This window comes from Camelina sativa, chromosome 12 (assembly GCF_030686135.1).
Source record: "Camelina sativa cultivar CO46 ecotype springtype chromosome 12, ASM3068613v1".
Lineage (NCBI taxonomy): Eukaryota > Viridiplantae > Streptophyta > Magnoliopsida > Brassicales > Brassicaceae > Camelina > Camelina sativa.
Genome location: NC_141891.1, coordinates 33,925,609 through 33,952,823, shown reverse-complemented (window position 1 = coordinate 33,952,823; position 27,215 = coordinate 33,925,609). Strand labels below are relative to the sequence as shown.

Below are 27,215 nucleotides of genomic sequence, written 5' to 3'. Positions count from 1 at the left end.
ATGATGAGGAAGGCGGAAATTGTCAAGAAGAAGGAGATGATGCTAGTTCAGAAAATGGTGAAGAAGGTGATGAAGAAAACCATGATAATAGTGATGTTATTTCACTAAGAAGTTCAACGAGACCAAAAGTGAAACCAGCTTGGATGAATGATTATGTTATGATGGCTGAAATAGAAGGCGAGAAACTTCTAACTGTGATTAATGATGAACCGTGGGATTTTACAGAAGCCAAAGATCACAAAGTTTGGATAGAGGCATGTGAAAACGAGCTTTCTTCCATCGAGAGGAACACAATGTGGAACCTAATTGATCCTCCTCAAGGAGTTAAACATTTTGGTTTAAAGTGGGTCTTTAAGGTAAAATGCAATTCTGATGGTAGAATCAACAAACACAAGGCGCGTTTAGTAGCAAAAGGATATGTTCAAATGCATGGAATTGAATATGATGAGGTGTTTTCTCCGGTAGCAAGAATGGAAACTGTTCGCTTCATCATTGCTCTAGCGGCTTCAAGAGGCTGGGAAATTCACCATCTGGATGTTAAGACCGCGTTCTTACATGGAGAATTAAAAGAGGAAGTCTATGTCAGTCAGCCCGAAGGCTTTACGATATCAGGAAGTGAACATAAGATCTACAAGTTGAAGAAAGCTCTTTATGGCTTAAAACAAGCTCCCAGAGCCTGGAATACAAAGCTCAATAAAGTGCGTAAGGAACTGAGGTTTCGCTGATGCTTAAAGGAACCTTCTCTGTATCAAAGGATTGATGGGGAAAATCTTCTTATAGTGGCGGTATATGTTGATGATTTGTTGGTGACATGTTCCGTATTAAGCTCGATCAAGGAATTCAAGGAAGAAATGGCAACTAAATTTTAGATGAGTGATCTCGGAAGGCTTACTTATTATCTCGGGATTGAAGTACAACAACAAGAAGGTGAGATTAGCTTTAAACAAGATAGATATGCACGCAAGATATTATGTGAAACAGGAATGGCTGATTGTAACTCAACACAAGTGCCAATGTATTTCAATTTGAAGCTGTCCAAGTCGCAAAAGGAGAAAGGGATTGATGTAACAGGATACAAAAGGACTATTGACTGTCTTCGATATCTGCTGAATACACGACCTGACTTGTCTTATAGTGTTAAGAGTGTTGAGCAGATATATGCAAGACTCATGGAGCTGCCTTGAAACAAGTTTTAAGGTACTTACGTGGAACTACTTCTCTTGGAATCTTCTTCAAACGATCGGTAGTAAGTGGCTTAGTAGGCTATAGCGACAGTTCACATAATGTCGACATAGATGATGAGAAGAGTACCACTGGGCAGGTATTTTATCTTGAAGGTTGTCCAATTACTTGGTGTTCACAAAAGCAAGAGACAGTTGCGTTATCTTCTTGTGAGGCTGAGTTCATGGCAGCTACAGAAGCTGCTAAACAAGCATATTGGCTCCAAGATCTTCATGGAGAAATCGTTGGAGAAACTGGCAAAAAGGCAACAATACATGTTGATAACAAATCTGCGATTACGCTCACCAAGAATCCAGTGTTTCATGGACGAAGCAAACACATTCACACTACATATCATTTTATAAGGTCCAAAACAAACCTAAAAACTATATTTAAAACCGATAAAGTACAGAAACATCAATTCCCCCGGACTTGAATCTTTGCTTGTCCTTAAGCAAGAACAGACAAAAACTCATGAACAAAGAAAAGGGTTGAATGTTGAAACTCACATATTTTAAACCTTTTCTTTGCACTCTTCATCACATCAAATTAAGAGCTACTTTTTGTACTCTTCCCATGATTAGGATCAACACTCCTTACTATGAACTCCATAACCTTAAAGAACCTTCATTATCCCCATTGTTGTCTCTCTACATCAGATTAGTGAAAATGTATGGACTCGTTGAGAGAATATCGATCACTGAACTTATTGAGTCCTTCGACCTTTTAATTTCCAAGACTTCCTTCATATGCTCCCCTTCCTCTCTCTTTTCTCACTCCCAAAGGATCGATTTTTCCCTAATTTTCTAGGGTATCATTTTTTTTTATCGATCCCTTGCTCTTCTCTTTCTGAAAGGTTTCCATGAATTCCAAAGGATGAACGGGTTTACGCACAACCGTCGGCTCACTTCTTTTCTACCTATATCTTCTTATTCTTCTTTTCTTTCCTCTGTTTTTTTATGTTTTTTTATGAGTATTGAAGGGAAGAGAGAGGGGAAGCATACTTTGTGAGGAGGTGAATGTCTTGTAAGGCTTAAGGGAGAAGTCTTGTCCGATGTATACCAAGTCCCAAGGCAAGAAATTAAATCCGGTTAAGTCATTTCAAAGCTAGAGACAACGTCGGATCAACTTAATGTTCTCTGGTCTTTTGGGGCGTGTTAATTCTGCTCATGCTCGTTCCATGCTTCATTCTAAAATGAAAAGTACTAAAGCAATCATAAGAGTGTTAAGTCAAAGAAGATAGTCTCGGTGTGAAAGCAAAGCCACGAAAAAGGCACCTCCAAAAACAAAAGATAAAAAGAAAAGAAAAATCCTAAAAAAAGAAACCTGTGATCAGTCGTCAGGCTATCGGGAAGGCGAGGAGGTCGCGGAATGGTTAGAGTGGAGATTCTCAGTAGCTGCATCCTCGACATCAGAGGCAGCAGCAGAGTCTAATGGTGGTGGTGCAAACCAAGATGGTGCAATCCCCTGAAGCCAAGTAGCCAGTCGAGTGAGTAGCATGTTGTTCTTCCTTTGGGTGTCGTAAACCCACTTCTCAAATTCAGATTGAGGTTCCTGGATAGGCTGTGTAGCAACAAACTGGCTCACATCAAAGGGCGGAAATGGTGGAAACGAACGAGATGGATGTGATGGCTCCAAGGCGGCATCCGGCTGTGTGCTGCGTTTAGGCCGACGCAGAACATGCTCTCTCTCTTCATCAATTTCTGCAAACTCACATAGAGTTAAGGAAGGAGGCTCAAAAGTGACGTTCTCAGTCTTTTTAAGGGAAGTGCAGGCAGGTATAAGGAGCATCATGTAGCGAAGGTCACCTGCTTTATCCTCAAATCTGTAAATTAAGTGGTGACGCACAAGGATCTCGCTGGTGAACATGTACTTAAAGGTCAAGGAGCCGTCTTGACCCTGCTGAAGTGGGTGGTGGCCACAATCCTCGATGATAGGGATCACCAGGGTTCCAATGAGTATTACCTTCTTTTTAACCTTAGCCATGTTCTTCTGCACCTGCTCAAACTCCAGAGAAAGCAAGAATCCAAAGTTAATGTTGTGTGTCTGATGGTAAGCCTGGGAAGTCGGATCATGAAGGAACCGCCGTAGACCATGAAAGAACATCCACAACTCTGGCCGCTGCAATGTGCTAGTCTCAGCCCTAGAATAAATGGTGTTGCTCACAAACTTAGCAGCAATTCGAAGTACTGGATTTCTGATGCGGGATTGTCTAGCTCTGCGTGATACATAGTTCCCAGCTCCAATGATTTCCCATACATCGTTTCTACTCTCAAACTTCTCAATCTTGCATTGTGTATTTCTTGGGAAAGCAAAGATGTCACAAAGGTCAAACATGGAGATGATGTAATGTTTCTTGCGCAAGAAAAATCTTATCGAACAATGTTTAGCTGAAGGATCAGGACCGTCAGACAAATCTACCTTCATGGTGGCCATAAATTCACGTGCAAGCTGCTCATGTTTGTTCCATGCTTTCTCAGCGAAAGAACCAAACCCCATGTTCTAGACTAACTCATCAAAATCTCTTAGCATTGACATCCTCCTTGCAGCTCTTGGTCAGCAAACCGAGTTGATTCCATATTACACTGGTCCAGCATCTTTAACCACTTGGTATCCTCATCATTCCAAACTCTGTTTGTTGGCTCGTCAGTGAGAGCAATTACTGGATCCTTACCACTGCGACGTCACTTAGGCATTATCCGCAAAGAACATCAAACCAAAGCAATGAGAAGTCATATATAATTGAAGAACAACAACATTCTCAGGAACATTCTCCTATCTGACATTAATCCCAACAAAAAGAAAAATCAAATCTCTATAAACCCAAAATTTCCCTAGGGATTAAGTAGTGGTTCATCTCTAAAAAATTTCAAGCAATAGCAATACAAATTCAGACTTCCACTATGCATATAACCATGCAATCCTTCGATTCTCGGTCCAATTTTGGAAAAAGTAGAAAGAATTTTTAAGAACCGAAATTGAACATGGAAAGACTCCAAAAATCGAGTAGAAGAGTGGAGAATTAAGGGACATACCTTACCCGATCGATGCTCTAATTATGGGGGTTTGATAGATATTGAAAAATCGAATTGATTACACCCAAATTTCAGTCAAGACAATAAAAGTCGAGGGAGAGGTGGAGATTTGAAGTCTTAGGTCAATGGAGGAGAAAAGAGGAGGAAAGAAGATGAAAATTGAGTTAAAAAGGGTGGAATCAGCAGTAAAACGATCAACCAGGTTCAATTTAAGTCAAAAAATCTCCTTCCCTTTCTCTTTCCCTCTTTTTTTTTTGCTTACCTGAACGGGTATCGACCATTACAAAATCGGATCTGTCGATCCATAATGATTCTGGAACACTTGCAACAGAATTCACATCTTCTACGTTTCGAACTTGTTCCATAAAAATTCAATACCAGACATGATCATCAAGTAGTTCCTAAAGAAAACAAAACAAAAGAAAAATCCTAAAGAAAAGAATAAAAAGAAAAGGGAAAGCAGACGCTAACCCCATTGGATTGCTTCCCATGAGCGCTTGTTTAAAGTTGCAAGCCTGACTGTCTTGCTATTTAGGCGGATGGGGGTTCCCATCAATGGGATGGTCGAATCTTCTGTTGGAACGTAATCTGGAAGATATGGCTTTAGGCGTTGACCGTTAACCGTAAACTTTTTCCCTTCTTGGTTCCAACGAACGACCGCACCATAGGGCATTAACTTCCTTGATGCGAAAGGGTCCAGACCAGCGAGAACGTAGTTTTCCAGGAAAAATCTGCAGCCGCAAGTTGAAGAGTAATACCAGGTCATTAGCAGAAAAATTCTTGGGAACAATCCTCTTGTCATGCAGCGCTATCGTCCGTTCCTTCTATATTTTGGTGTTCTCATATGCATTCATGAGGATCTCATCAAGTTCATTAAGCTGAATAAGACGTGTTTCTGCCGCGATCTTGGTGTTGAACTTCATCTGCTTTGTCGCCCAAAGTGAATTGAACTCAAACTCGACAGGAGATGGCATGATTTCCCATAAACCATTTTAAACGGTGTGGTCCCTATATGTGTTTTATAGGCTGTCTGGTACGCCCATAATGCATCATCGAACTTCACAACAAAGTAAGAAGGTTGAATAGGCCCCATGAAGTCGATTCTCCAACAATCAAATACCTCAATCTCTAAGATAAAATTTTGTGGCATCGAGAGACGAAGTAGTGTACATCACAAAATAAAGTATGCCACCATAGGCCGGCTTGAAGCACTTAAGTTGCAGTTTTGAATGTAGCAAAACGCCCCGCATAGTTAGATCCATGACAGCGAAAATGGATACATGGAACTTCTGACTCTAGGACACATCTTCTATAAAGGCCATCGGCACGATGCTTGTAGGGATAGGGTCATCCCAAAAATAATGTTGTACATCCCGCAAAAACTTCTTCTTTGCATCGCCAATAAATTTTGGAGGTTCTTTTTCAGCACACAAGTAGTTGGATATGTCAACGTACCATGGTGAGTCATTACTAATCTGTTGGAGAATATTTACATCAGCTTTTCCTTTGTAACAGTCCTTAAGCACCGTGACTACATACACATTTTCTTCGGGAAGCCGGTCATCAATGGGGGCTCAGCGTCAATTGTTAAATGAGAAAGGTAATAAGCGACCCTGCTATTCACTCCCTTTTTGTCTTTTATTTCAAGGTCAAATTATTGCAGAAGAAGGATCCATCATAATAGCCTCGGCTTTGCATCCTTTTTTTATAACAAATATCGTAGCATAGCATGATCGGTGTGGTAAATCACCTTAGATCCGACCAGGTAGGATCTGAATTTCTCTAAAGCAAAAACTATAGCGAGTAGCTCTTTTTCTGTCATGGTGTATTTCGTCTGTGATCCATCGAGTGTTCTGTTAGCATAATAAGTGACATGAAGCTTGCTATCGTTACGCTGACATAGGACTGCTCCTATTGCAAAACCGCTTGCGTTGCACATAAACTCAAAAGGTAAATTCTAGTCGGGTGGATGGACTATTGGAGCTGAGACCAGTGCTTGCTTAAGTGTAAGGAAGGCTTCTAAACATTCTGCATTGAACAAAAACATGTTGTCTTTGCAAAGTAGCTGAGTGAGGGATCTGGCGATTTTGGAGAAGTCTTTTATAAACCGCTGATATCATCCAGCAAGGCCGAGAAAGCTTCAGATATCTTTCATCGTTTAAGGAGGTTATAGGCTGGACATCACCTTGATCTTAGCCTTATCAACTTCTGTTCCTTTTTTAGAAATACGATACACCAGTACAATCCCATCGGTGACCATGAACCATGAAATGTCATTTTTCCCAATTCAGAACAAGATGCTTGTCCACACAACGTTGAAGAACCCTGTGCAGACTAGACAAACACAATGAAAAAGATAAGCCATAAACTGAAAAATCATCCATAAATACCTCCATGATATCCTCTATCAAGTTCGTAAAGATTGACATCCTGCAACGCTGGAAGGTATCAGGGGCATTGCACAACCCGAAAGGCATTCGACGATAGGCGTCGTCTTTTCCTTATCATCCGGGTGGATTGGGATCTGAAAGAAACCAGAGTAGCCATCTAGAAAACAATAGTAAGGATGATTAGCGAGACGTTCAAGCATTTGGTCAATAAAAGGAAGGGGGAAATGATCCTTCTTGGTGGCTGCAATGAGCTTGGGGTAATCGATGCACACTAAATGCCATGTGATAGTTCTTGTAGAGATCAGCTCATTCTTTTCATTGGCAACAAGTGTCACCCCTCCTATTCTTACAGTTTCTTCAGCCAAGTAACCTTGTTCTAGTTCCTCCAGTCCGATGTAGAGTAGGTACCAAGGAAACCCGTTGTGAGTTTGCTCCAAATCTGATGTGAGAAGGGACACTGCAAGAAAAGATGATTCCTTGTTTCCAGTGAGGATTTGCAGAAAGAGCATAAAGAGTCAGCATTCCTGTTCCACTTCAACATACGGTCACCTGTCGAGAGTCTGTTCAGCATACCAAGCCAAGTTATAAAAGCACATTTTCGGGTAGCCTGGGGAAACCATACACCCGGTGCCCAAGCACATTTTGGTTTCTCTATACGCATATGTTGCCAAGTTTCCCAGGGCGAGAACCGAGGTTTGAAGCCTATTCTCCCCTTCCAGAGATGCAAATCCTCTGTATCTGGTTTTCTCTTCGCTCAAACAATTGTAATTTCTGCTTCAACTTGGTTTAAAACTTCACCACTACGTCGCCGTGCTCTATGGTTTGACATTACAGTTGCCACATTCGTATGCTTAGGGATTCCCAAATCTTATAACCCCTGTCACCTAACAGATCATGTAACGTACCCAATGAAGACCATCGATCATACCAGAAGGAGGTTTACTCACCGTTTCGTATGTCCTTGCGGTTGAAGTCCTTTGCCAGTTCTCTGAGTTTGAGCAACTTACGCCACATCCAGGACCCCTGAGAAGGTGTTTCTCCGATGTCCCAGAAGGAACTTTGACGAATGAGATAGGTGTGGATCCACTTTCCCCACAATGAATCTTTAGATAGTAACCTCCAAATGAGCTTTAGTCCCCAAACGATGTTTATCTCTTTTAATGACCATAAACCTAAACAAACCTGGCAATACGGTGAGCAAATATCTTGCCAAGCAACCTTCGCCTTATGAGTTTTAGGTTCTGGACCACTCCATATATAGGAAAGCAGAGCAAAGCTGTTCGATCTCTTTCATGCATTTTCCAGGCAGACGAAACGCAGAAGACCAAAAATTAGTAATACTCATAAGAACCGACTTAATTAGCTGTAACCGTCCCCCATAGGAAAAGAATCTACATGTCCAAGTACCGATTCGATGTCGAATTTTTGCGAGCAGCGCTGCATAGTCATGACTGGTCATAGACTTGGTTAGGAATGGAAGACCAAGGTAACGTACTGGTAATGTGCCAACTCCAAATGGGAAAGATGATTTGATCGCCTCTTGAGTAGATTGAGATATCCCAGCCATATAGAGGGTCGACTTCTCGAGACTAATCTTCAGACTCGAGATTGTCGCAAACTCGTTAAAAATTTGGATCACACTTTCTACTGATCGTGTAGTGCCCTCTGCGAAAACCATAAGATCATCCGCAAAGCATAGATGCGTGATAAAAGGTTGTGACATCTAGGGTGATAGCCAAACCTATTCTCTGCAGCTGCTTATTTATCAAATGTGATAGAACATTCATACAGATGACGGAAAAGTACGGAGAGAGAAAGCAGCCATGTCGCAGTCTGCGGGCACTACCAAAGAAACCTGCTAATTCGCCGTTGACATGCACCGAGAAGGTAGTTGTGGAAATGCATAACTGAATCCAATGAATGAATTTTCAGGGAAGCGTAACGCGTGTAGCGTGTTAATCAGGAAAGACCACTGAACAGAGTCAGAAGCTTTGGAAATATCTATCTTCATAGCACAACGAGGGGAGATGTCTTCTTTATGGTAATCTTTTGCCAGTTCTGATGCTAGGAAAACATTCTCCATGAGTGGCCTGTCCTTTAGAAAAGCTGATTGGTTAGGAGAGATGATCTCAGGGAGTATGCCTTTGAGACGATTAGCAAGGATTTTCGAAATCACTTCGTAGATGACATTACAACATGATATTGGCCTGTACTACTTCATGACTCTAGCAGCATCGGTTTTGGGAATCAAAGCAAGAATAGTGGTATTTGCACCCTTTGGTAAAAAACCTTTTTGAAAAAATATTGTACCGCCACTGTGAAGTCATTACCAATAATAGACCATGCGTTCTTATAAAACTCACTTGTGTATCCATCCGGTCCAAGACTTTTGTTTGCAGGCATGGAGAACAGTACACTCCTGATCTCCTCTGCAGAAACTTCTCTGATCAACATGGCTGTGTGAGTGTCACTACAGCAAAATGGCAATAAAGATTCAAGCCAGTCCACCGTAGTTCCTGCATAATCACTTTGTGACTGTCCAAGAAAGTCAGAGAAAAACCTAACTGCCTCTTGCTTAATGGTCACTTGAGTGGTTGCAACAGAACCGTCTGCATAGTGAACCTCATGGATAGAGTTTTGACTTTCACGTATTTTGACCGCATTGTGAAAAATACGGTTATTTTGATCCCCCACATGGAGCAAGATTGCTGTTTCAAGAAATCCTCTTCGAGTCAAGCGACATACTGCCATCTCTCAAAAGCCTCTACCTCCTCTTGCACAGCAGCAACAGTTGGATTTACCAAGGTCTCAGCTTGCTTGGTACACAACTCAGCATGAGTATCACGAGCTCGTTTGACCCGGTCTCCCAGTCGATCCTTCGTCAAGGCACGAATACCCTCTTTCAGGCCCTTAAGTTTCTTCATAAACCTGAACATTACGGATGTGGAACGAAATAGAGTCTTTGTTTCATCCGAGTACGACCTCACACGAGGCAAAAAATCAGCCAGACTAGCGACTGAGTTCACAAACTTAAACGGCTTTTTCAAAGCAGGTGTACCCACGTCTAACTGTACCCGACTGCGAAGGTGATCAGAGCATCCTCCAGCCTCAAAGGCATAGTAAGCACGCATGAATCGATGCAGCCATACATCATTAATAAGAACACGATCTAGTTTTTTGCAGATGAGACCATTATCACGCTTGTTACACCAAGTGAACAACGGAACATGATATCCTATATCCGTCAAGTTACAGTGACACACAACAGCTTGAAATTCACACATACCCGGAGGAAAAACAGGAGAAAGGGGATAGTCAGAGTGCTCCTCACCATCCAGTATTTTGTTAAAGTCACCCATTATTAACCACGGCTTGTTCCGGAAGAGTGGATAATCATTATGGTTTCGCATATCGTCCCATAATACCCTTCTCTCTTCCATTTTGTTCTTTGAATCGAATGAACGAACAGAAAAATCCTCTGCCTCACAAAAAAGCAAAACAGAGCAAGTGACGATTTGATCACTCTTAGAAACCAGAGTCATCCTCACATTTGGTCTCCAAACAACCCAAATGCGACCAAAACGATGATATTCATAATTAGCCAAAAAAGACCAGGTGGGAAAGACCGAGGATACAATTGCATCTGCTTTTGTTTCTTTGACTCGCGTCTCCAAAAGGCAGCCAAATTGCATCTCAGAATTTCTTGTCCAGTCACAAACCACGTAATGTTTAATGGTTTTGTTGAAGCCGCGAACATTCCATGAGAAACACATCATTTAAACATTACCGCGAGGAAGCTTCTTCGAAACAACCGAGGCAGCAGCCTTGGTTGCAAGCGCTGAAGTTTCAACACTTCCCTGTTGTTTCCTTTGAGATAGACGTGCCGATGGAGGTCTTCCCCCCCTTCAAGCATCATTAATCTCAATCTGATCTGTAGTACGAGCTAGCTGTGCCTGCATAGCAACTGCATCAGCAGGTGATTCCACAGGAGCCTGACCCGCAATATCAGTTATCTCAGTATTTTCCCCATCCTCTTCCTCATCCGGACTGACGACTGCAAACTTTGATGCCGATACTAGAGGGATACTTGAGTCAGAGCCAGATAGCTTATGAGGACTACGACTAGTTTTTGATGGTGAGACAGCGGACCACTCCCCCAAATCCTCCGTCGAGTCCACAACCTTGTGACCCACTTCCGCAGACATACCATGAACTGACTCCTTGTCCTGCCGTGGAAGCATAACTGAGGTCTGAGATGTGGTAGCTTGGAGAACACCACTCGCTACTGTGCTTACTGATTCTTTGACTGCCTGTTAAAGAGTTTCAGTCGCTCCCACCTTCGTGCTTGCGACACACCTAGCTGCCAGATGTCCCCATTTCTCACAAACAGTACATCGTGGTGGCAGCCAAGGATAGTTAAAATCAACACAAAAATCAGACCAGTTTTTAGAATAACAGATACTTGTAGGTGGTACTTTCGATAGATCCACATTAACTAACACCTTTGCAACATCAAAATTTGAACAAGCCAAAGTATCAGGATGCAACCGTACTGGTGCTCCCACCGCACTAGTAATGAAACTAAGCCCTTCCCAGGAGTACACATGCAATGGAACCTTCTTCAAATGAACCCAAAGTGGGATCGATTTTTCCTCGGTTAAGTCTTTTCAGCGACCAGAGACAACTTCGAGACCACTATCGGCACTTCTGCTATATTCCACATACCACGTTTTAGGATCCTAGCCCGGATGAGTGGATCAGGGACCTTAAACCGCAGAGTAGTAGCATTCTTTTCATAAACATCAATCCCGTGGAACTCTGGACCTGCTTCCATATCTTGTTTAATATGACATAAACGTTTCCGATGTGGGGAGCAGTGTCCAGGAATTTACCGACTAGGAAATCCTCCCAAAGCGGCGTAGCATTGTTGAGGACTTCATCCGAAATCTCCACAGATCATTTCCCTTCCGAAGTTTTTAGATCGACATCAAACTTTTGCAAAACTTGTTTATATTTAACCATTGAAACCCATGACTCCTTCACTTTAGGACTTGAGACATCCAAAGCACCCTCAGATCTCTCTAACATTCCCCTCCGAGCAGCCTAACAGCGCCGGCAGGAAAGTTGATTTGATCGCCTCTTGAGTAGATTGAGATATCCCAGCCATAGAGAGGGTCGACTTCTCGAGACTAATCTTCAGACTCGAGATTGTCGCAAACTCGTTAAAAATTTGGATCACACTTTCTACTGATCGTGTAGTGCCCTCTGCGAAAACCATAAGATCATCCGCAAAGCATAGATGCGTGATAAAAGGTTGTGACATCTAGGGTGATAGCCAAAACTATTCTCTGCAGCTGCTTATTTATCAAATGTGATAGAACATTCATACAGATGACGGAAAAGTACGGAGAGAGAAAACAGCCATGTCGCAGTCTGCGGGCACTACCAAAGAAACCTGCTAATTCGCCGTTGACATGCACCGAGAAGGTAGCTGTGGAAATGCATAACTGAATCCAATGAATAAATTTTCAGGGAAGCGTAAAGCGTGTAGCGTGTTAATCAGGAAAGACCACTGAACAGAGTCAGAAGCTTTGGAAATATCTATCTTCATAGCACAACGAGGGGAGATGTCTTCTTTATGGTAATCTTTTGCCAGTTCTGATGCTAGGAGAACATTCTCCATGCGTGGCCTGTCCTTTAGAAAAGCTGATTGGTTAGGAGAGATGATCTCAGGGAGTATGCCTTTGAGACGATTAGCAAGGATTTTCGAAATCACTTCGTAGATGACATTACAACATGATATTGGCCTGTACTACTTCATGACTCTAGCAGCATCGGTTTTGGGAATCAAAGCAAGAATAGTGGTATTTGCACCCTTTGGTAAAAAACCTTTTTGAAAAAATATTGTACCGCCACTGTGAAGTCATTACCAATAATAGACCATGCGTTCTTATAAAACTCACTTGTGTATCCATCCGGTCCAAGACTTTTGTTTGCAGGAATGGAGAACAGTACACTCCTGATCTCCTCTGCAGAAACTTCTCTGATCAACATGGCTGTGTGAGTGTCACTACAGCAAAATGGCAATAAAGATTCAAGCGAGTCCACCGTAGTTCCTGCATAATCACTTTGTGACTGTCCAAGAAAGTCAGAGAAAAACCTAACTGCCTCTTGCTTAATGGTCACTTGAGTGGTTGCAACAGAACCGTCTGCATAGTGAACCTCATGGATAGAGTTTTGACTTTCACGTATTTTCACCGCATTGTGAAAAATACGGTTATTTTGATCCCCCACATGGAGCAAGATTGCTGTTTCAAGAAATCCTCTTCGAGTCAAGCGACATACTACCATCTCTCAAAAGCCTCTACCTCCTCTTGCACAGCAGCAACAGTTGGATTTACCAAGGTCTCAGCTTGCTTGCTACACAACTCAGCATGAGTATCACGAGCTCGTTTGACCCGGTCTCCCAGTCGATCCTTCGTCAAGGCACGAATACCCTCTTTCAGGCCCTTAAGTTTCTTCATAAACATGAACATTGCGGATGTGGAACGAAATAGAGTCTTTGTTTCATCCGAGTACGACCTCACACGAGGCAAAAAATCAGCCAGACTAGCGACTGAGTTCACAAACTTAAACGGCTTTTTCAGAGCAGGTGTACCCACGTCTAACTGTACCCGACTGCGAAGGTGATCAGAGCATCCTCCAGCCTCAAAGGCATAGTAAGCACGCATGAATCGATGCAGCCAGATATCATTAATAAGAACACGATCTAGTTTTTTGCAGATGAGACCATTATCACGCTTGTTACACCAAGTGAACAACGGAACATGATATCCTATATCCGTCAAGTTACAGTGACACACAACAGCTTAAAATTCACACATACCCGGAGGAAAAACAGGAGAAAGGGGATAGTCAGAGTGCTCCTCACCATCCAGTATTTTGTTAAAGTCACCCATTATTAACCACGGCTTGTTCCGTAAGAGTGGATAATCATTATGGTTTCGCATATCGTCCCATAATACCCTTCTCTCTTCCATTTTGTTCTTTGAATCGAATGAACGAACAGAAAAATCCTCTGCCTCACAAAAAAGCAAAACAGAGCAAGTGACGATTTGATCACTCTTAGAAACCAGAGTCATCCTCACATTTGGTCTCCAAACAACCCAAATGCGACCAAAACGATGATATTCATAATTAGCCAAAAAAGACCAGGTGGGAAAGGCGTCTGCTTTTGTTAGCTCCCGAGGATACAATTGCATCTGCTTTTGTTTCTTTGACTTGCGTCTCCAAAAGGCAGCCAAATTTCATCTCAGAATTTCTTGTCCAGTCACAAACCACGTAATGTTTAATGGTTTTGTTGAAGCCGCGAACATTCCATGAGAAACACATCATTTAAACATTACCGCGAGGAAGCTTCTTCGAAACAACCGAGGCAGCAGCCTTGGTTGCAAGCGCTGAAGTTTAAACACTTCCCTGTTGTTTCCTTTGAGATAGACGTGCCGATGGAGGTCTTCCCCCCCTTCAAGCATCATTAATCTCAATCTGATCTGTAGTACGAGCTAGCTGTGCCTGCATAGCAACTGCATCAGCAGGTGATTCCACAGGAGCCTGACCCGCAATATCAGTTGTCTCAGTATTTTCCCCATCCTCTTCCTCATCCGGACTGACGACTGCAAACTTTGATGCCGATACTAGAGAGATACTTGAGTTAGAGCCAGATAGCTTATGAGGACTACGACTAGTTTTTGATGGTGAGACAGCGGACCACTCCCCCAAATCCTCCGTCGAGTCCACAACCTTGTGACCCACTTCCGCAGACATACCATGAACTGACTCCTTGTCCTGCCGTGGAAGCATAACTGAGGTCTGAGATGTGGTAGCTTGGACAACACCACTCGCTACTGTGCTTACTGATTCTTTGACTTCCTGTTGAAGAGTTTCAGTCGCTCCCACCTTCGTGCTTGCGACACACCTAGCTGCCAGATGTCCCCATTTCTCACAAACAGTGCATCGTGGTGGCAGCCAAGGATAGTTAAAATCAACACAAAAATCAGACCAGTTTTTAGAATAACAGATACTTGTAGGTGGTACTTTCGATAGATCCACATTAACAAACACCTTTGCAACATCAAAATTTGAACAAGCCAAAGTATGAGGATGCAACCGTACTGGTGCTCCCACCGCACTAGTAATGAAACTAAGCCCTTCCCAGGAGTACACATGCAATGGAACCTTCTTCAAATGAACCCAAAGTGGGATCGATTTTTCCTCGGTTAAGTCTTTTCAGCGACCAGAGACAACTTCGAGACCACTATCGGCACTTCTGCTATATTCCACATACCACGTTTTAGGATCCTAGCCCAGATGAGTGGATCAGGGACCTTAAACCGCAGAGTAGTAGCATTCTTTTCATAAACATCAATCCCGTGGAACTCTGGACCTGCTTCCATATCTTGTTTAATATGACATAAACGTTTCCGATGTGGGGAGCAGTGTCCAGGAATTTACCGACTAGGAAATCCTCCCAAAGCGGCGTAGCATTGTTGAGGACTTCATCCGAAATCTCCACAGATCATTTCCCTTCCGAAGTTTTTAGATCGACATCAAACTTTTGCAAAACTTGTTTATATTTAACCATTGAAACCCATGACTCCTTCACTTTAGGACTTGAGACATCCAAAGCACCCTCAGTTCTCTCTGACATTCCCCTCCGAGCAGCCTAACAGCGCCGGCAGGAAAGTTGATTTGATCGCCTCTTGAGTAGATTGAGATATCCCAGCCATATAGAGGGTCGACTTCTCGAGACTAATCTTCAGACTCGAGATTGTCGCAAACTCGTTAAAAATTTGGATCACACTTTCTACTGATCATGTAGTGCCCTCTGCGAAAACCATAAGATCATCCGCAAAGCATAGATGCGTGATAAAAGGTTGTGACATCTAGGGTGATAGCCAAACCTATTCTCTGCAGCTGCTTATTTATCAAATGTGATAGAACATTCATACAGATGACGGAAAAGTACGGAGAGAGAAAGCAGCCATGTCGCAGTCTGCGGGCACTACCAAAGAAACCTGCTAATTTGCCGTTGACATGCACCGAGAAGGTAGCTGTGGAAATGCATAACTGAATCCAATGAATGAATTTTCAGGGAAGCGTAAAGCGTGTAGCATGTTAATCAGGAAAGACCAATGAACAGAGTCAGAAGCTTTGGAAATATCTATCTTCATAGCACAACGAGGGGAGATGTCTTCTTTATGGTAATCTTTTGCCAGTTCTGATGCTAGGAGAACATTCTCCATGAGTGGCCTGTCCTTTAGAAAAGCTGATTGGTTAGGAGAGATGATCTCAGGGAGTATGCCTTTGAGACGATTAGCAAGGATTTTCGAAATCACTTCGTAGATGACATTACAACATGATATTGGCCTGTACTACTTCATGACTCTAGCAGCATCGGTTTTGGGAATCAAAGCAAGAATAGTGGTATTTGCACCCTTTGGTAAAAAACCTTTTTGAAAAAATATTGTACCGCCACTGTGAAGTCATTACCAATAATAGACCATGCGTTCTTATAAAACTCACTTGTGTATCCATCCGGTCACAGACTTTTGTTTGCAGGCATGGAGAACAGTACACTCCTGATCTCCTCTGCAGAAACTATTCTGATCAACATGGCTGTGTGAGTGTCACTACAGCAAAATGGCAATAAAGATTCAAGCGAGTCCACCGTAGTTCCTGCATAATCACTTTGTGACTGTCCAAGAAAGTCAGAGAAAAACCTAACTGCCTCTTGCTTAATGGTCACTTGAGTGGTTGCAACATAACCGTCTGCATAGTGAACCTCATGGATAGAGTTTTGACTTTCACGTATTTTCACCGCATTGTGAAAAATACGGTTATTTTGATCCCCCACATGGAGCAAGATTGCTGTTTCAAGAAATCCTCTTCGAGTCAAGCGACATACTGCCATCTCTCAAAAGCCTCTACCTCCTCTTGCACAGCAGCAACAGTTGGATTTGCCAAGGTCTCAGCTTGCTTGGTACACAACTCAGCATGAGTATCACGAGCTCGTTTGACCCGGTCTCCCAGTCGATCCTTCGTCAAGGCACGAATACCCTGTTTCAGGCCCTTAAGTTTCTTCATAAACCTGAACATTGCGGATGTGGAACGAAATAGAGTCTTTGTTTCATCCGAGTATGACCTCACAAGAGGCAAAAAATCAGCCACACTAACGACTGAGTTCACAAACTTAAACGGCTTTTTCAAAGCAGGTGTACCCACGTCTAACTGTACCCGACTGCGAAGGTGATCAGAGCATCCTCCAGCCTCAAAGGCATAGTAAGCACGCATGAATCGATGCAGCCAGACATCATTAATAAGAACACGATCTAGTTTTTTGCAGATGAGACCATTATCACGCTTGTTACACCAAGTGAACAACGGAACATGATATCCTATATCCGTCAAGTTACAGTGACACACAACAGCTTGAAATTCACACATACCCGGAGGAAAAACAGGAGAAAGGGGATAGTCAGAGTGCTCCTCACCATCCAGTATTTTGTTAAAGTCACCCATTATTAACCACGGCTTGTTCCGGAAGAGTGGATAATCATGATGGTTTCGCATATCGTCCCATAATACCCTTCTCTCTTCCATTTTGTTCTTTGAATCGAATGAACGAACAGAAAAACTCCTCTGCCTCACAAAAAAGCAAAACAGAGCAAGTGACGATTTGATCACTCTTAGAAACCAGAGTCATCCTCACATTTGGTCTCCAAACAACCCAAATGCGACCAAAACGATGATATTCATAATTAGCCAAAAAAGACCAGGTGGGAAAGACCGAGGATACAATTGCATCTGCTTTTGTTTCTTTGACTCGCGTCTCCAAAAGGCAGCCAAATTGCATCTCAGAATTTCTTGTCCAGTCACAAACCACGTAATGTTTAATAGTTTTGTTGAAGCCGCGAACATTCCATGAGAAACACATCATTTAAACATTACCGCGAGGAAGCTTCTTCGAAACAACCGAGGCAGCAGCCTTGGTTGCAAGCGCTGAAGTTTCAACACTTCCCTGTTGTTTCCTTTGAGATAGACGTGCCGATGGAGGTCTTCCCCCCCTTCAAGCATCATTAATCTCAATCTGATCTGTAGTACGAGCTAGCTGTGCCTGCATAGCAACTGCATCAGCAGGTGATTCCACAGGAGCCTGACCCGCAATATCAGTTGTCTCAGTATTTTCCCCATCCTCTTCCTCATCCGGACTGACGACTGCAAACTTTGATGCCGATACTAGAGGGATACTTGAGTCAGAGCCAGATAGCTTATGAGGACTACGACTAGTTTTTGATGGTGAGACAGCGGACCACTCCCCCAAATCCTCTGTCGAGTCCACAACCTTGTGACCCACTTCCGCAGACATACCATGAACTGACTCCTTGTCCTGCCGTGGAAGCATAACTGAGGTCTGAGATGTGGTAGCTTGGACAACACCACTCGCTACTGTGCTTACTGATTCTTTGACTGCCTGTTGAAGAGTTTCAGTCGCTCCCACCTTCGTGCTTGCGACACACCTAGCTGCCAGATGTCCCCATTTCTCACAAACAGTGCATCGTGGTGGCAGCCAAGGATAGTTAAAATCAACACAAAAATCAGACCAGTTTTTAGAATAACAGATACTTGTAGGTGGTACTTTCGATAGATCCACATTAACAAACACCTTTGCAACATCAAAATTTGAACAAGCCAAAGTATCAGGATGCAACCGTACTGGTGCTCCCACCGCACTAGTAATGAAACTAAGCCCTTCCCAGGAGTACACATGCAATGGAACCTTCTTCAAATGAACCCAAAGTGGGATCGATTTTTCCTCGGTTAAGTCTTTTCAGCGACCAGAGACAACTTCGAGACCACTATCGGCACTTCTGCTATATTCCACATACCACGTTTTAGGATCCTAGCCCGGATGAGTGGATCAGGGACCTTAAACCGCGGAGTAGTAGCATTCTTTTCATAAACATCAATCCCGTGGAACTCTGGACCTGCTTCCATATCTTGTTCAATATGACATAAACGTTTCCGATGTGGGGAGCAGTGTCTAGGAATTTACCGACTAGGAAATCCTCCCAAAGCGGCGTAGCATTGTTGAGGACTTCATCCGAAATCTCCACAGATCATTTCCCTTCCGAAGTTTTTAGATCGACATCAAACTTTTGCAAAACTTGTTTATATTTAACCATTGAAACCCATGACTCCTTCACTTTAGGACTTGAGACATCCAAAGCACCCTCAGATCTCTCTGACATTCCCCTCCGAGCAGTCTAACAGCGCCGGCAGGAAAAACTTGTCAAATACGAAAACCAAAACCTTAATCGCCAATTTTTCGCCTCCTTAGCAAAACACACCGTTTTCCAGTTTAGAGTATAGTTTATTTTGACATTTCTTTATGGCAATAAATTTTTACATTTCAATATGTGTGTTCGACAACTATATTTTCCACGAATTTTATCATCCAGTCATGTACGTAAGTATGTTAAAGCCATATAATCTTTTCAGTTTGATAAATGAAGATGGTTTCCACATAGAGCTTTTTGGACTCTTGCAAGATATCAGAGAACTTCACAGTAGCTTTGTTGCTATATTTTTCAATTTTACTCTTGTCTTGCCAATCATGTGGCAGATTCGTTAGCTAAAAAGGCTTTAGCCTCCTGTGATTTACTGTGTTTAAATTCTAATTGTATCTAATGAAAGCTATTTGGTGACCAAAAAGAAAAAATCTTTTCAGTTTACGTTAACTGATACTTCTAGTTCTAGTCAATTATTATGTCTACTTAATCCAAATTCCTTCGATCTACTCTTTTTTTGTTTATTGGTGAAACATTAGTGAAAATCTCTTTGTAAATTCATGATTTGTGATTAAAAAAAATTTATGTGCATTTAAATCATAAAATTTGTTTTAACCATAAAAGAAAATAAATATATATCGAGTTCACTACAATAAAAAGAGATCGCATGTAGAGAGCAACATATCGATGTTTACTCTTCATAAGTCCCCATTTTTGGGTAAGTTTTTTTTATAAGCGTCGAAGAACAAATTCAAAATTGCTAACTTTTAAGAGACATATGCTAACAAATTTAAAGCAGTATAGTCAAAAAAGTACTTGATGTTTTGCACAACCACTCGATGCTATTAACAGCGTGAAAATCGTAATTGGATATAATTAAGATCTTTTACATAAATTAGTCATAATGCATATCAGAAAAAAAAAACCTTTAAACAGCACTAAAACATGTTTCATAGATAAAAATAGTACACCTTCTCTCTAGAGAAGCTGCTCCTCTGTAGCTCTAGTCAGAAGAAAAACAAAAGGGTCCGTTCAAAGGCAACCCCAGTGGTGGTAGTGAGCGGTCAAGATATGGGAAAACCTATGGCGGACTACAGAGGAGATCAGTTCCTCAAGGAGACTCTTCCTCTCGACAGCCACGATTTTCCAATTATATCCAATATAATGACCACCGACATCGCCAGAAGTGTTTGGCTGTAGATAAAGTGGGGTAATCGAGTGAGGTGGCGGATTAAGGGTTGGTTGTAGAGCAAGGTTCGGTTTGTAAACCGGGACAGCGGTTCTGCAGGAACGAAAAGTGGTTGTAAACCACTGTTTCTGGACTGTGCGGATGAGCCAACGGTGGAGAACATGGTCTCGCTAGACTCGGCTACTGCTCCGATTATAGACTCAGGGGATACTACAAGGGTGGAAGAGGATTTGGCTCAGGTGTCTCTTAACTTGGAGGGTTCAGCGATGGTGGAACAATTGGGTTCTGAGGACGTTATGGAGCAGCTGGGTGCTGATGACATTATGGAGTAGATGGAGTTGCTTTTATGTTGCGGTGAAGGTAAAGGCTAAGTTTGATCGTGGAAATCAAGGCGATGAAGAGGAGTATGTTCTAGAGGATCAATTGTTTGCTTTGTGCTTTTGTTCGAATGCTAGAGGGGAAAATAGTTGGCTAGAACGGTTGCTAGATTGTTGGTTCTCTGGTTTGTTTTATGACATGATTAGAATGTTGGATCTTTGCTTAATCGTTCATTTTATTGGTTATTGGATTATTAGTTAGATGATTATTAGTTTGAGGATCAGTTAACTTCGGAGATCACTGATGCAAAGGTGAAGCAAGTGCTCCTATCCATGCCATTAAATAAATCAATGGGACCAGATGGACATACGGTTGAGTTATTCAAGAGTGCTTGGCTTTTTATTAGTGCTAATCTCACAAAAGCAATCCAATCTTTTTCAGGTTTGGTTTCTTACCTAAAGGTTTAAATGCTACGATCCTTGCTCTCATTCCAAAAACAACAGCGGCCAGAGAAATGAAGGATTACAGGCCGATCTCTTTTTGCAATGTCTTGTACAAGCTAATCTCAAAGCTTTTGGCAAATCGTCTTAAAGTGATCTTACCTTATTTCATTGCGCCCAATCAATCCACATTTATCAAAAACCGGTTGTTGATGGAGAATCTTCTTCTTGCTACTGAGCTGGTCAATGACTATCATAAAGAGAATCTCACTTCTTGATGTGCCCTGAAGATTGATATTTCGAAAGCTTTTGACTCCATCCAGTGGCCTTTCCTTTTGAATGTGCTATCTGCTCTAAACTTACCTCCTCAGTTCATTTACTGGATCAATGTATGCATTTCTACAACATTTTTTCTGTTCAAATAAATGGGGAGCTTGCCGGTTTTTTTTAAAGGTGAGAAGGGACTTCGTCAAGGTTGTTCGCTATCTCCTTATCTATTTGTCATTTGTATGAATGTCTTATCATCATTGTGGATAAAGCAGTTGTCTCTCGTCAGTTTGGCTACCACCCTTGCTATCGTGGTTTGAACCTTACCCATCTTTGCTTTGCTGATGATATAATGGTCTTTTATGATGGTACAGCCTCTTTGATTGAAGGGATTTTAGAGGTTTTCCAGCGTTTTGCTGCTTATTCTGGTTTATGTATCAGTCCGGAGAAATTGACGCTTTTCCTTGCCGGGGTGTCTAACCAAGAACATCAAATTCTAGTCACAACCTTTCCTTTTGCTCTGGGTACACTTCCTGTTCGCCACTTGGGTCTCCCCCTACTCAGCAAGCGTATGACAATTCATGATTGTCTCCTCTCCCACTAATTGAGATGATCAAGTCTCCGTTAAGTTCTTGGAAGCAACAGTTTCTATCTTTTGCTGGCCGTTTGCAGTTACTCAGTTCTTTTATTGCAAGTCTCACTAATTTTTGGATTTCAGCTTTCAAACTACCTAGTGCATGTGTCCAATAGATTGAACGGCTTTGTGCAGCATTTCTCTGGTCAGGACCAGAACTAAATGGGAGGAAAAACAAAGTTGCCTAGGTTGATGTGTGTTTACCTAAGGAGGAAAGTGGCTTGGGTCTGAAGTCACTGGTGGAGGTAAACAAAGTTAGCTGTTACAAACTCATTTTGCGCATAGTTTCGGCCACAAAATCTCTCTGGGTTAAATGGGTTAAGCCGGAACTGTTACGATCCTCTTCTTTCTGGTCGGTAAAGGGGTCCATGATCAAAGGTCAATTAAAACCCAAGGTGCACTCAACCACGATCTAGTGGTGTCGTCGTAGCACTTTAGGGTCGAATCCACAGAGACAAACAATGCACTATAAAATTGTGAAGATCAAGTCTAGCTAAGGCAAAAGGAAATTTGTGTGACAAGTAATTATCAAAACAGGAAAATAAAAGAGTGTTTAAATTCAGAGAAGAGTACTGGGCATTGGGAGTCTATTAGGAGTTATGATCACTAATTCAGATAATAGATTGGGAAAGCATTAGATACCGTTCTTGAACTCAAATCTCGAATGTAAAACTAATCTACTGTCGCTACATTAGTTATCTATGCATGGAATTGATTAAACTCTAAACCGTCGTTTGAATCTAGCAATCCTAGCAAGCAATAAGTTCAAGTTTGATTTTTTTTACAAGGTGCCTTAACTTCAACTTCCGTTGGCTAAGGATCACCTTGCTCACCTATGTTCCTTTCAAGCAATTCAACAACACTTTTGATGCCTAGATGAATTAAACCTATAATCATAAACTATGTAGCTAATCTAGTTTAAGCATTAAGAACAACAATAGAGGAAGAAGACAATAGATCAATCCCAAATCTAACAACCTAAGTTCAGAGAATCATAAAACCCCTTTTGAAACCCGAAACCCAACAGAGAGACTACTCAGACATCGACAACAACAACCACAAATCAAAAATGAAGAAAACATGTTTGAATTGCTAGGAGAAATAAAAGGGTTCAAAATTCTTCTCCAAAGGGTTAGAAAGGATAAGAGATCTTCTTCCAAAGCTTACAAGTACTCAAAAGCTGCGTAGAATAAAACTTGTCTTTCTAGAGGTCGAGCCTCGTCCTTAAATAGTAATATAAAACCCTAAAAGTTGGTTTGAAGCATAAAAGAAAAAGTTGCTTCGGGGACGGGACTGGTCGATCTCGAGCAAGGATCAGTCGATCCGAAATATTTTTCTGCTCTCACTCTATCTGCTTGCTAGCCCGATCAGTCTTCAACCAATTTAGCTCCAGGTGCATACTTTCATCCCCAAAGCGCTCAGATTCCTTCCAAAGTCACATAGAACCTGTACAGACTCACACAAGACTAAAAAGACTCTAAAAGCACACTTGGACTTAGCAAAAGACTCAAACCAAGTACAAAAACTATTGTTAAAATCCTATAAAATGCAGACACATCAGTCCACCACTAACGGTTCTTGGATGTGGAAGAAACTACTAAAATACACATCTCAGGCAAAATGCTTCCATCGGATGGAAGTGGGGGACGGAGTGTGACACCCTGGTTTCAGAGGCTGCAGAGAGGTTTAAAAGAATTGATTTGGCCACCTATGTCACCAAAGTGCACTTATCTTTTCGGTCAATGGTCTTGAGAGAACTCCATAGTTAAGTGTGTTCATGCTGGAGTAGTCTCAGGATAGGTGAACTTCAGAGAAGTGACTGTTGGAACTATGCGAGTGAGGACAAAACACAGGGAAAGATCATGTGGTGATTTGTAGGGACGGTAACAAGTCTTTAAAATCACCCAGATGTTGCAAACCACGCGACCGTCGGATATGGATGGGCTCATGGGCCCAGTGAGAGGACGTGAGGCCCGTTAAGGAAAGGTGGCAGTCATGGCATTAAAAGTGGTATCAGAGCCAAACCTAGACGAGTGTGGAGTCGAGTGGGCTCACACCGTCGGGGGTGACGGTCTTGAAGCGCAACAAGGACGTTGCGATCTGTTAGTGGGGGTGAATTGTGACACCCCGGTTTCAGAGGCTTGCGGAGAGGTTTAAAAGAATTGATTTGGCCACCTATGTCACCAAAATGCACTTATCTTTTCGGTCAAGAGTCTTGAGAGAACTCCACAGTTAAGCGTGCTTATGTTGGAGTAGTCCTTTTGGTATGATAATTGGAGTCCCCTGGGGTGCCTTCATGCGGTCCTTGGAGATTGAGGTTTATTATTTGGTATACCCTCCACTGCAATAGTAGTTACGGTTCTCCAAACTCACACACCTTGACATCACCGTTTGGTTCTGTTTAATCAGATGGAGGTGGAAGTCACAAAGCTTCAAAACCGAGAGCCCACGGCTAGTAGTGATATTGCACTAGGGAAACGTATGAACAACACCTACACGACTCAGTTCTATACTTCAGAAACTTGGTCGCAGCTTAGACGCCACGAGTCATGTAAGCTGGTATACCGCGGTCTGGTTCCCACACTCCATCCCAAAGCATTATTTTTTGCTTTGGCTTGCAATTCGGAACATACTCTCAACGGGAGACCGTATGCTTCTGTGCAACAGAGGGGTGAGCCAGTCTTGTGTGTACTGCAGGGAAACAGTTGAGACCCTGTCTCATCTTTTCTTCAACTGCGTATTTACTTCTCGGGTCCTCGACCCTCCTTCCTCGACCCTCCTTGGTTTGCCTTCCCCAGCTCCTTGCTCTTCTCTCCGGTCTAGTAGTCAAAGGTACACAACACTATCTTCTGCGCATTGCCCTCCAGGCTGCCGTCCACACAATTTGGCTTGAGCAGAATCGCCGCAGGCATGGAGAGGTGCCTGCTACCTCGGGCCAGATGATTAAATATCTTGACCGTCTTATACGAAATAAGCTTCTCTCGATATAAACCTCTAGTGAAGCAATTCCACGATGGCCTGCATCTTTGGTTAGCTTCCTGTAGCTAATTCTCATTTCTTTTTAGTTTGCCTTTTTGAACTTTTTTCGAACCTTGTTATACAAGGACGCATTTGATGTACAAAGAACTTTTTTTTGTTTGAATATAATTTTACATTCATTAAAAAAAAAAGTTTGATGATTTTGGTTATCCGCTGATTATACTGAATGAGGCTAGGTTGTTAGTGAATTTGAGATCTAGCTATTATGGTAATAAAAAAAAACAGGTCTGGTTGTTTTGAAATTGTAGAAAATAACGAGAAAAAGTTTACCGAAAGTGATTGAGATTTGTTTAACTAAAATTTTAGAAAATAATGTACCGAAACCTAAATCTTTTAGTAATTTGATTATTATATTTATATTAAAAATGTATTAAAAAAATTTATACTAAAATTCCGCATAACGCGCTGGTACCTAAACATTAGTAACGAATAATATAAGAAGATCTCCAAAACATTGGTGGAGAAAAATGTGTCAAAGTCAGAGCTAAAATCTCATAACACCCTTTCTGTCAAAACAAATTCTCAAAACTCCCTCAATGGTAAAAGGACAATATTACCCTTAATGAAGATTGTTTTAGGTTAAATATAATTAAATAAGTAATTGTTCAACGAAAAACACAGTAGCTTAGTGGTTGTGAGCTCCATGTGCACGCGCGCGCGCCCAGGGTTCGAATCCCACTATGCGCGGTACAACTGGTACAACTAGGGTGCAACTGGTACAACTAGGGAATATATGGTACAACTATGCGAGGTGCAACTGGTACAACTATGGTGCAACTGGTACAACTAGGAGATATATGGTACAACTATACAAGGTGCAACTAGGAGATATATGGTACAACTATTCTTTAAAAATTGTTAGAGGGGTAGTTTCGTCCTTTCGTTAAAAAAAGGGGTAGTGAGATTAAGTGGGGGTAATGCAGAGATGAATTTCTGGTATAGGGACACTAGAGATGAATTCTCGTCAAAGTCATCTATGACTAATGGAGTAATGGGTCGATCCAAACGATTATGGCCTATAAATTATAATGAGTTCGATATTTTGACAACAATAAGTTAATGTGTCAAATAAGTGTTTGCCTCTAGTTTATGGATTTATTTATGGATCACAAGAAACTAATTACTAAGGCTTTGTCATAAATACTAATCGAATTCATAGGTTAAGATTTCCTCAAAGCCAAACACATATATCATTGTAAGGAGCTCAAAAATCGAATTGAGAAAATATGCGAATTATATTTAAACAACGAAATCAAGAACGAATTACAACAGCATAACAACATAATATTAAAGCAGTAAATAAATTACGAAGGCAAGATATGATATATCTTTCATTAATTCAATAAATTGGCCGTAAGTGCTTTCGGACAATTACGATTTATGAATCTTAGGATACAACCGATCACGAATTATTACAGTAGCACACCAGTAATAGAACTCAAGCGAACAGATCTACGTTATACTCTCGAGACTACTAACTATAAGAACTTACTCTGACTAAAGCAAAGGAGAGGGAGAGAGAGAGCTCTGCGGCTGGACTTATTAGAAGGAGGGTTTGTGTTTTTGAGTGTGAGAAATAATGAGAGACTGCACCTCTATATATAGTGGAAGGAGGTGGTCTCGCGTGAATATTCAGAAAATATTCTCTGAATATTCTCGGAGTACTGCCCAAGTTTACTTGGAGTTTAAGCCAAGTCTTTCCAAAAAATTAATTGGGCCTACAACGGACCAAAAAATGCTCGGCGAGATGAGAATTCCCAAGAGCCCGAGCCCGAGCCGGCCCGGTTCGGTTCAGCGCGCGTGTGGGAACTTCCTTCTTCCTTCTACACACTTTTGAAACTAGAAGAGTGTGAAACTATATATATATGAGTGAAAAATCAACTCCGTTTTGGACATATAAGTATACCATCTTGTAGTACTCGTTACCAGCTTTCCATTGCACTATCGACCAGACAATTCCGATCAGCCATTTGGCCGGAATTTTGCCGGAAAGTCACCAGAAAATCATTATCCCAAAACATGCAAATTTTAAGAAAACTGCAGTCCCAACAATCATAACAATATTCAAAACAAAAAAAAGGATTGTAATATATTATTCAGCCCATCACTGAAAAAAAAAATACTGAACCAAGATGTACCTACAATCGTAGCATCGAAAACATGTTTCGTCTTGTCCAAGTGAGTTTCGATGTAAGAAATGAATACTTAATAAGTTGAATTTATGAACTGTAACATTATCTTGTGGAATATCCACCCAATTTAATTCATGCCCGATTTCTTTTTACAATTTTAGGGACATGTTCTATTTACGTCACTTCATGTTCTATTTTATAAG

General features: G+C 41.7%; 3 protein-coding genes and 3 pseudogenes across 3 annotated transcripts; all 6 read right to left on the bottom strand.

Moving 5' to 3' along the window:
- Positions 1–8,504: 8,504 nt before the first annotated feature.
- Positions 8,505–10,188, bottom strand: LOC147933024 (uncharacterized). Its single transcript, XM_087477261.1, has 3 exons — positions 9,392–10,188; positions 9,010–9,287; positions 8,505–8,821 (listed from the first exon to the last, which is right to left on the bottom strand). Exons 1-3 carry the CDS (start codon positions 10,186–10,188, stop codon positions 8,505–8,507), a joined length of 1,392 nt encoding a protein of 463 aa, XP_087333387.1.
- Positions 10,189–10,551: 363 nt separating this feature from the next.
- LOC147933023 (uncharacterized) lies at positions 10,552–11,734 on the bottom strand (annotated as a pseudogene).
- Positions 11,735–12,104: 370 nt separating this feature from the next.
- On the bottom strand, positions 12,105–13,788 carry LOC147933022 (uncharacterized). Its single transcript, XM_087477260.1, has 4 exons — positions 13,533–13,788; positions 12,995–13,481; positions 12,610–12,887; positions 12,105–12,421 (listed from the first exon to the last, which is right to left on the bottom strand). Exons 1-4 carry the CDS (start codon positions 13,786–13,788, stop codon positions 12,105–12,107), a joined length of 1,338 nt encoding a protein of 445 aa, XP_087333386.1.
- Positions 13,789–14,170: 382 nt separating this feature from the next.
- LOC147933021 (uncharacterized) lies at positions 14,171–15,353 on the bottom strand (annotated as a pseudogene).
- Positions 15,354–15,723: 370 nt separating this feature from the next.
- On the bottom strand, positions 15,724–17,305 carry LOC147933020 (uncharacterized). Its single transcript, XM_087477259.1, has 3 exons — positions 16,611–17,305; positions 16,253–16,506; positions 15,724–16,040 (listed from the first exon to the last, which is right to left on the bottom strand). Exons 1-3 carry the CDS (start codon positions 17,303–17,305, stop codon positions 15,724–15,726), a joined length of 1,266 nt encoding a protein of 421 aa, XP_087333385.1.
- A 466-nt stretch (positions 17,306–17,771) lies between these two features.
- Positions 17,772–18,954, bottom strand: LOC147933019 (uncharacterized; annotated as a pseudogene).
- Positions 18,955–27,215: the final 8,261 nt, after the last annotated feature.

What these genes read in the sequence shown, in the direction of transcription:
- LOC147933024 (XM_087477261.1), bottom strand. Translation starts at nt 10,188, where the DNA reads ATGACTCTGGTTTCTAAGAGTGATCAAATCGTCACTTGCTCTGTTTTG. An exon ending in GAGGCTTTTGAGAGATGGCA is followed by an intron (nt 9,288 to 9,391) that starts GTATGTCGCTTG and finishes AATACGTGAAAG; the next exon opens with TCAAAACTCTATCCATGAGG. An exon ending in TGGACCGGATGGATACACAA is followed by an intron (nt 8,822 to 9,009) that starts GTGAGTTTTATA and finishes TCATCTACGAAG; the next exon opens with TGATTTCGAAAATCCTTGCT.
- LOC147933022 (XM_087477260.1), bottom strand. Translation starts at nt 13,788, where the DNA reads ATGACTCTGGTTTCTAAGAGTGATCAAATCGTCACTTGCTCTGTTTTG. An exon ending in TTCTCCTGTTTTTCCTCCGG is followed by an intron (nt 13,482 to 13,532) that starts GTATGTGTGAAT and finishes TGACGGATATAG; the next exon opens with GATATCATGTTCCGTTGTTC. An exon ending in GTAGAGGCTTTTGAGAGATG is followed by an intron (nt 12,888 to 12,994) that starts GTAGTATGTCGC and finishes AATACGTGAAAG; the next exon opens with TCAAAACTCTATCCATGAGG.
- LOC147933020 (XM_087477259.1), bottom strand. Translation starts at nt 17,305, where the DNA reads ATGGAAGAGAGAAGGGTATTATGGGACGATATGCGAAACCATCATGAT. An exon ending in GAGGCTTTTGAGAGATGGCA is followed by an intron (nt 16,507 to 16,610) that starts GTATGTCGCTTG and finishes AATACGTGAAAG; the next exon opens with TCAAAACTCTATCCATGAGG. An exon ending in CTCCATGCCTGCAAACAAAA is followed by an intron (nt 16,041 to 16,252) that starts GTCTGTGACCGG and finishes TCATCTACGAAG; the next exon opens with TGATTTCGAAAATCCTTGCT.